The following is a 9,843-nucleotide window of genomic DNA, read 5'->3' as shown; positions in this document are numbered from 1 at the left end:
ATTTTCGAATTTTATTTATTTTTTCATACTCATGATCTCCTTCTTAGAGATTACAATTACCTTCAAAATTAAGTCCAAAAATCCATCTCAAAAATAAATTTGTAAGACGTGACTCATTTCTACATGGGCTCATATAAACCATGTCCAAAGAAGAAAAGTAAAGCAAACACCGACATCAGTTCCATGATGTTACGATTGATACATGTCCAAGTTTCACAGGGTTTTGATCTGCCAACACTAGACCCCTAATAAGGTGAGGTCCAAAATTTTTCCGGTACCACCGTGATCATTAACAATGAATGCTAATAAACTTTACCCCCCCAGCCTTTCTGGACTGTTCATTTTAGATCTTTTAAAAATATAAAGAAACCAAAGTTTGAGAAAATTTTCTTTGATTGTTTATATTCATGATGCAAATCTGATAACTTAATATACCACAGTTAAAAAAAAAATTTCTCTGAAGTTTGAGCTTGGTAAATGGAATAAATACAATCACCCAACTTTACATCCAATAGTCAAAATTAATTGTGACCACCTTGTACAAAAATAAATGATCTTGTTTTATACTTTTCCTTTATATAAACCGGTGAGAGTAGATGATAACCCAATTCAAATTGAGAGTGCCCAAACAGGATCATATCTTTTATTTATCTCAACAATCAGATGTTTGTTGAACATGGAAAAATGTGATGCTGGTAAATATTCGGATTACCAGATTACAGGTGACCAGGTAATAAATATTAAATATTGGAGGTGAAGATTACATCATTACACACAAAACAGAAGGCACGTGAGAATTACCATCTTTTTGTACAGAGAGAGAGAGAGGAGACAGGGATATGTGGTTTCATGGTTCGGGCTGCATTTTCTCACACTCCTCTCTTATTGATTGAAACAGAACAGAAGACAGGTACCTTTCACCAAAGCTCGGAAAAACAACCTGTAATTGCTCCACTGTCAAGTCTAGGCATGAGGGAGATGAGGATGAGTGTGTGCATGTTTGTGTCCACAGGGTGAGACAGAAGGGAGAGAGAGAGAGAGATATCATGCGTGTCTCTACAGGGTAGGTAGGTAGGTAGGTGTGTGTGTTGAGAGAGAGAGAGCATGCGTGTGTCTATAAGGTAGGTAGGTGTGTGTCTGAGAGAGAGAGAGTCTATAGGATAGGTAGGTGTGTGTCTGTGAGAGTGAGAGAGAGAGAGAGATTGGCACAGGTTTACATGTGTAAAAAAAAGCCAGACCAATTTAGTGTACACCCATAAGAATGTGGAAAGAGAGGGTCCCTGTCTTTGGGTCAACTGGGTATGTTGATTTGAAGTGTCTGGGTGCACACGCGAGAATGTATGTCTTTTTATCTGCAGAGTAGGTAGGGGAGAGAGAGAGAGAGAGAGAGAGAGAGAGAGAGAGAGATGTGGTCTGGTACAGGGATGCGGATATTTGCAAGCATTCAGGGTATGTGGACGTACACCTAGAGATGTGAATACAAAAGGCAAGATGTGCATGTTTGTGCGTATTCAAAAGGCATGAAGAGAGAGACTCACAGCAACAAGCTTTCCAGCATTTTCCGGTCTTTTTGCCACTTTAATAGCTGCAAGTGCTGCTGCTCCTGAAGAGATCCCCACCTGCACATCACAAACAGATTGAGAGATTATATGGTACTGCAAAGGTTCAATTCCCAAACTCGGTCACTAAAATACAAACTTTCAGACAAAATTCGAGGTTCAAAAGAAAGTAGAAAGTTTTATTTCGGCTGTTTTCTGCGAGTATTGATGAATATCGGGCTACAAGATTGTTGTGAAGCCAACTAATCAAGTGGCTGAACTTTTTGTCCAAAATTTTAATGAATTGGATAAGTTAGAATGGCAAAAATTCAGCTCAAAATGGGTGTATTCGGAGTTCCTTAAAGAGTAAATTTTTTCTGAAATTCAGACTGATATTAAGGATTCAAATTCACCCATTTCACTGGATCGCATTCAGATTATTCCAAGATACACAAAATAAATACGATAGATGACACATAAAATTTGACTTTAATTTTTACCACATTGACTGCCACTAAATTTCAGAAGATCATATTAAAGATTGGCCATAGCTCTTCCAAAGGCATACACCTATGAAAGACAACCCACCTTCAGGACTTTCCTGGCATCTCAGAATAGACTAATATGTGCATAGAACTGAGATACCCGTTAAGGATAGCGATAAGAATGGTCAGGGAGAGAGAGAGAGGGCTTAGCAAACAGTGGAGTCACTACTTTATAGGGTGGAGGAGAAAAATGAGAGGGTGCATCATGCCAGAAAAAACTCCATACATCTCCAGGTGGGACCATAGTTAGGAAGACAGAGAATAATAAAATATCGGCAGACCAAAACATCAGCAACAAATCAGTTTTATTTCAAAAAGTCCGAGAAAACAATCGGATTGCCAAAAAATAAGATAAGCTATAGAACTGTGAATATTTCGGATTTGGTTCAAAAAAACATAGTGAAAGAATCGGGTATGTAAAGATGACACAATATAGGATTATGATGTGCAACTATTGTATAGATATACTAAAGCCATTAAATAATAATTTTATAGCCTGACTAGTGTCTTTAGAGTAATACTTTAACAATTATTAGAGTAATACTATAACAATTTTTGGTTGAAACTTTCAATAAATCCAGCAACAATGCTTACTCCGTTGTGACATCACAAAACATGTCGTAGTTTTACTGGGAGCACAAAATAAAACAACAACAATATTAAACATAAGAACTAATTAGCAAATAACAAGAATTGTGAACCATGGTATAGGATTGTTTTTCAAAGGAAAAAAAACAAAAAACGCCTTCAATATAAAATTGCAGCTAATTAAAAGAAAACATAGAGATCTAAATATGCAAAATAGTGGTCCATCCAAAATGTTATGTTGTATACACCAATAAAAATATATATAAAAAAAAATTAAATTAATCAAACTTCTCTATGGATAAAAAAAAAAACCAAAATGCTTAAGAAAATTTGAATATAGCACTGAATTCCTAGCTACCTAAATCTTTAGTATCATTGAATTTCTCTATTGGTCTTTATGAGAACGCTATGGGTTTAAAGAAAAAATATATATAGATTTTTCATTAGATTACTCTTCTTCTAATTCTGCCTATTATTTTAAGGGGTGTGGTTTCTATAAGGTTGCAACCTTAAACAATCCAATTAACATGCACCTCAAATTTTATCATAACATGTAATTTTGGTGTAAAAAACTTTTAGGATATTTGAAAATCTATTTTCATATCTAATTATAAAATTTTAAACTCTAAAAAAAGTTAAAATCAAGTAGATATATAAACATATGAAAATCTTGAAAATGGACGGTCTAAATAATGTATTGCAAAATACACTATTTCTGGGACTCAAAATCTTTTCTTTTCTTTATTCATACATCTTGATGTCGAGATGATCAATTAGAGGGTTTTCCAACATTAAAAGAACCTTTTTCAATGGATTTTGAGGTGCATATTTAATTCTACATTTTAAGGCTGCAACCTTATATAAGTTTTTTCCTATTTTAGGATATATGATTGTTTTAATTACCTTTTTATGAGGAATATATTACTTGTACTTTTTTCGTACACTTTTTTTAAGGGAACTCATTGGTGAAATTTTTGATGGAATTTTTTGTTAAACCGAGATTCTTAATTTACTCCCACTGTTAATATACTTATCTTTAAACCAAAATTCAATAATATTAAGTTAATAAAGAAATAAAGTTATAGGGAAGAAATTTTTTTGACAACTTTTTTTTTTTAAAAAAGATAGAATACGGGATATATATCGGTTCCATTAAAAAAACGTGATTTTTTGAAGATCTTTTGAAAAACTCGGAGTTCTAAACGTATTTCAAAAAATTGGAGATTTTTTTAAAAACCATGTTTTAAACGGAGACTTTATAACTATGGGTGGGACTAAAACATACCAGCAAGCCCTCCTGGAGTGCCAATTGCTTTGCCATCTGAACAGCATCATCACTGGATATCTGTGGAAATAAGGAGAAGTTTGTTATAAGCTGAATTCTATTTGATTGAGAACTCCAATGTTATGTAAAGAAGAAAGAGAACCAAATAGTTGAAAGTGTTCTACAACTAAGAAAATGGGGAACATTAAACTTTTAAGAGTCCAAATCTTATTACACAGCCACATCTTTGAACAAAATCAAGTTTATCAATCATTGTTCATTCTTCTTGAGCATAATGCAAGCACCATTTTTATAGTGGAATGTTGCATAAATAGCACCATCGCAGTAGTCCATTATGCAAGTTTTCAATGGTGATTTCACCAGAAGCAGGCTAGTGTAACATCCTTTAAATGACAGCGTAGTTCCCATCATATCGAGTGACCTAGCATAGTTCCGATAGTATTCTAGCACAATGAATACTTTCACTTTTTTTTTTAACAAAATTATTGCATCTTGTGAATGTTGCCAAGAAATGGACACAGTTAAAACATCCTTCAAGCAATCCATTAAGTGAGACCAAACAATGGCTAATAACATACATAAAAATTCCCTAACCATGAGGAAACTGGCAGTGCAGTAATAACCTCTCCTGGAGATAGGAGGCGAAATTTAATAGTTTCTACAAGAAATAGAGTTCTTTTTCAATAGAATGCTTACAAGGTTGACCATTTCAGGCTACAACTAGTTCCTAACCTCCAGATAATCAATTCTTTTTTTTTAGTCGCTCTGTTATTTCCTGTTTTCTCCTTTCAGAGGACACAAAGGTAAACATCTTCCAAAATTTAGCTTCTTGATACAATCTTGTCTAAGGGAAGCATTATAGCAATGGCAATTACTTAGCAATGACCAGACCACAACCTGCAGAGCCTCTACATTGAAATAAGACATAAGATAATTGGCAACTTTGCATACCTCTAAGATTTCATCAAGTATGTCTAAATCCAAATTCTTGGGTACAAAACCAGCTCCTATGCCTTGAATCTTGTGGGGACCTACAGTGGCCACAATGCAAGAAACAGAATACAATCATGGAATATTTCATATAATCCACCTGCTATAAAAGTGAGATATAAACATAACACAGTGTAAGGATGACAGAAACAATTCCCCTGACCTGGTTTTCCACCTGAAAGTATGTTGCTCTCTGAGGGCTCCACGCCAATAACCTAGAGCACAACATGAAAAATTGCACTCAAGTCCAAGATAATGAATCTATTTTTCTCTAGAATTCATTTTCTTCGTATTAACATAATTGCAACCTCAAGAAAATCTCAACACCACCAAAAAACATAGAAAGAAAGTATCTCATAACACTTAACTTTTTTTTTTGGTGAACAATTAACTTTTGAATCTCATGGAACTTGGAATGGTAAATAACCAAAAGAGACAAGGTTTCTTTTTCTTTTTTAATCAGTCTTGGAAAAATCAGAGAGTCCACTCATGACTTGGCTGAGTCACTCAGGCTCGGCACCCTGCCAAGCCTGGAAACCACCCTGCTCAGGTAGGGGTAATATTCACTTACCCAATTTACTGTTGTAACTCGAAGGATCTGTCAAAGAATTCGCAAGTTTTTGACAGATTTGCCGAGTCCGGTAGTTTTTCTTAGTTTAAAAGGGAGGCAGAAAACTCCCCTTTTATGATCATTTTTCCTAAACAATTGTTAGGACGATCCCGAATTAGATCAGATTCAAGAAAAAAAAAAAAAAAAACGAATTCCTCGGATTTGAGAACTTGAAATTTTCAAACTAGTGTTCAGCCGAAGTTTAAAGTTTTTGATTTCTTCGCAACACTAGCTCGATCTCAGATGACATTTGCTACCTAAGATTTGTGTTGTTTGTTGAATCATAGGCCTATTTCTCACAAGAAATCATTCAAAATCTCAGATTTTTGAGATTTTGAAAATAAAACACTACTTACATGAACCTTTTCATCATTTTTTTCAAATTAAAACACTATGTATGCCAAAAACATCAATCTTTTTTATCATGTCCATTTCTATAAATCTTTAAGAAATTTTGTGAAATTTTATGATTTTTTTATTTTTCCATACTTGTTTGGAATATATTGGGGCAACTCACCCAGCATGGAAGAACATTGTCCACTCAGGACTCACTGATCTAACTTCTTCTGGGCCCATGTCGAGTTCCAGATCTAGCTCTGCGATTGCTAAAAGTATTTTCATTAACATTAACAGCAGCGGGGTTGGAGTCTAGGGCGTAATCCTCAGGTCATATCACCCTAACCAAAGCAAAAAAAAAATTTTCTTTGAATGTTAAATTGGGACCTGGTGAGAATGGAACTCTAGGCATCAAGTCCGTTATCAAGTATCATAGCTTTTCTGTTATACTTTATTTAGTTTCCGATTACAAAGTTTTGTTTGATCTAGAACAAAACAAGCATATATTTAGAGCCAAATATGCATTGAGAAAACACATAATTAAATGCACAGAAATACATAAAATCTCCAAAACAATGCAATACAGGATAATCTAGACTTACAATTAAGTTAAAAAAAAGGAAAATATACAAAATTAGAGAAGTAAAGGTTGTGAACTATTTGAGACTGCTACATGGTTGCGGATGACAGTGCCAGAAAAGCACATGGAAATATGAATAATGTATATCCTGAAAATAGGAACAAACAGAGAAGTGGACAAACCTTTATGTTTGGGTTTTTGTTCTTCAGATAACGGCCAACACCAGTGACAGTTCCACCGGTACCAATGCCAGCAACAAATATATCCACTTTGCCATTTGTATCTTCCCATATTTCCGGCCCAGTTGTCTCAAAGTGTATCTGGTAGGACCATAAACACAAAAGAAAAAAAAATCAAATGGAAGGCAGAAGATAGGATCCTTGTTGACATCACATAGTATAGAAGCCGGCTTTCCTGTTGAAAATTATAATTCTCAATGTTTCAGATGCAAAAAAGCCCCAAAAATTTCTAAATGACTAAGATACCTACTGTATTAATTTGGGGTTACCTCCATAACCAAAACTAAGAAGAATCCCATGTTTCCTTCAAATGTGCACTGTAATGTCTATTCAAGAAACTCTAAATGACTAAAATGCCAAATAGTAATTTGGGGTTTCAATCCAAACCAACATAAGAATAACTTCAAGTTCCCCTCATAAATGTGCACTTCTAATCATATCTATTCAATAAAGGTGGCTAGTGCATAATTTAATGCCAATTTGTTCACACCTTTGGGTTCGCAGGGTTATCAAATTGCTGAAGCATGTATGCCCCAGGAGTCTTCTTCAGAATTTCTTCAGCCTTTTGAACTGCCGCCTTCATGCCCTTAGCAGGATCAGTGAGAATGAGCTCAGCACCAAAGGCTTTAAGAAGCACTCGCCTTTCCATACTCATAGATGCTGGCATTGTTAGAATCAGTTGGTATCCTTTCGATGCAGCAATGAATGCAAGACCAATGCCAGTATTTCCACTTGTTGGCTCCACCAATATACTCTGAAATATGTAGATTAGATAAATAAATGAATCATAGCTACCTAAAAAGAACATAAAAAAATAATCATGTAGTTACATTATTCCTGATGCATGAAACCATTGATATGATGAAGGGTGATGAAGAGCAGGAGCGAACATTGGGTCATATCTAGTACTGGTAGGTCCCACTCATTCCATCAATAACCATCATTTCATGGGCAATGATCCATTAATTAGTCTTTTAGACAATTATTAGGCGATTACATACTTCTCTAACAGAAACAATTAAATGCATTTTATGACTAGAAACAAATAATCAGTATAAACAGACAACATGAAAATAAATGTTAAAAAGTGCAAGTAACCATTATTCTAACCTTTCCAGGAGTTATCAGTCCCTTCTGTTCGGCATCAGATATCATGCTAAAACCTATCCTGAGGAGAAACAGGTTGAGAATAAAAGGTTAGCATCAGACATATGTTTTGATCTGTAGCTCTTCAATAGAAATGGTGAAAGTATTACTGATAACGATACGTAAATTATGAAAATAAAAACAGCAGCCAAATTAATACTGATAAAAAAAGGAAACTAGTTGGCCAAAATATAGCCTTTCACCTGTCCTTCACACTGCAGCATGGCTCCATAATTTCGAGCTTCGCAGCAATATTTGCAACGCATCCCTCAACTACACCATTCAGGTATACCATAGGGGTCTTCCCTATGAGCTGTTAAAACAAGGACAATTATGCATCAAAAAAAGAAATGATTCTTCTGCCTGAATAACTACAAATGATTCTTTAAACTAAATAACTACACACCAACTGAATCGAGGCAAACATATTTTGCAAGAGGTCTTTCAGTCTTTGTGAAGGGGTAAAGTCTTTGAGAGTTTCCCATTTCAAATTAGATTTTGTGAAGAGGATTAATGGGGTGTTCTATAACAGACTAGTTTTATAACATGGAGAGAAATAAGGATATGGGGTTTCACCAAAAATCTTCATTTCTATGGCTAAAAATTGTTTCATCAAAAGTCAAAACAGATGCAAGAAGCATCAAGAACAAATTAGCTAACTGCAATAGTATAAAATCTCATAATCCCATCCTTTCCCTTTGCCAGTTAGAATCAAGTGGCTGACTTTATCGAGCTCCATTTTTAGCCAAGGCAGTCTATCATTATATCAGTTTCTAATTACCATACAATACATCACATGTCTACGCAAAGTGCCCAGTAGTTTCAAAATTAGTCTTTTTAAGCCATTAAATGACAAAGAGAGAGCTCTTCTCAATCACCACTAGATTGGTTAAAAAGCTGGTTAAATTCAATCTAGAGAAGGTGTATGACCAAGAAAATTGGGAATTGAGGATTTCTAAACTTGTTTTTTTTTACAATTAAAGGCTTATTTATTTACTTAAAAATGCATTCGTAAAGAGAGAAATAGAAGAAAAGTAAGCATTGACTACTAAATCATTCAGTGCATCCATAACCACATACATTTGTATCGAACTGTTATTAATTCACTATAAAAAAAAACTTAAAAAAAAAAAACCAAAAATACGGCACCATACCAAAGCACTGAAATCCATTATTCCCCATTTTTCCAATATGCAAAGATAAATCAAAATTAATTCCAAAAATGTACTGAACAAAAAACAACAATAAAATAACAACAAATGCAAATTGTAAATTCAAACAAGCAAATAAAAAGATAAAAATAACCCAAAAAAATTGTCCACGTATCAAATTTTATAAACCAAAAAAAAAAAAATTAACTTGTAAATTCCATACCTGAGTAACATCTTCTGCAATGTTGAGACCCTCAATCTCAGTCTGTGGTGTCACAGACACAGCCTGACAAGTAACAGGCCTAGAAACCCTAATTCCCCTATTACTAAGTGAAAATGGACTGGGCTTTTTCAGGCCATCAAACACAACAAAACTCCTTAGAAAGAGGTTACCATGAATAGCATTTTCTAGAGAGAGATTAGGTCTGGTTTGAGGAGCAGAGGGCAAAGGAGTAGGGAGAGAAGCCATGATCAAAACAACCCTAGATTCTCAGAAAACTAGAGAGAGATTAGCTGAGATTTTAGAGAGAGAAAAACCCTACAAATTGCTATAAAAAGGGAGGGTGACAATGGATTTTCGGCACCGAAGCTTCAAAAATGTAAAAATTCTGGATCATTTCCACGCTGGTAGTGGGACCCACAAAGTAGAAGAAAAGATTGTTCTTCCGTTAGGTCTACGATTGACTTTGGATGTCACAATTCGCCAAATTTTCGGATACGGCAAAATTTCGGATGCTTTTCGAAATTAAGCGAACTTACTTTTAAGGCAAATCATCAACCATAAACAGTCTTTTGTAAACCTCGTCCAAATCTCGTCCACTTTTTAAAAAAAAAT

General features: G+C 34.6%; 1 protein-coding gene across 2 annotated transcripts; it reads right to left on the bottom strand.

The window, feature by feature from the left end:
- Positions 1-614: 614 nt before the first annotated feature.
- On the bottom strand, positions 615-9,634 carry LOC18448662 (cysteine synthase). Of its 2 annotated transcripts, XM_011630407.3 has the most exons (10): positions 9,232-9,634; positions 8,061-8,170; positions 7,822-7,879; positions 7,202-7,465; positions 6,655-6,792; positions 5,110-5,161; positions 4,908-4,987; positions 3,957-4,016; positions 1,539-1,619; positions 615-940 (listed from the first exon to the last, which is right to left on the bottom strand). In XM_011630407.3, the coding sequence occupies exons 1-10, from the start codon at positions 9,475-9,477 to the stop codon at positions 848-850; spliced, it is 1,182 nt and encodes a 393-aa protein (XP_011628709.2). In that variant the 5' UTR covers positions 9,478-9,634; the 3' UTR covers positions 615-847. The 2 variants fall into 2 exon arrangements, with proteins under 2 accessions (XP_011628709.2, XP_088725345.1); XM_088869219.1 differs by lacking the exons at positions 615-940; positions 1,539-1,619; positions 3,957-4,016; positions 4,908-4,987; positions 5,110-5,161 and adding an exon at positions 6,049-6,233.
- Positions 9,635-9,843: the final 209 nt, after the last annotated feature.

This window comes from Amborella trichopoda, chromosome 6 (genome assembly GCF_054954075.1).
Source record: "Amborella trichopoda isolate Santa Cruz 75 chromosome 6, AtrichopodaSantaCruz75HAP2 v2.0, whole genome shotgun sequence".
NCBI lineage: Eukaryota > Viridiplantae > Streptophyta > Magnoliopsida > Amborellales > Amborellaceae > Amborella > Amborella trichopoda.
The sequence above is the reverse complement of the archived record's forward strand: the minus strand, read 5'-3'. Positions and strand labels throughout refer to the sequence as shown.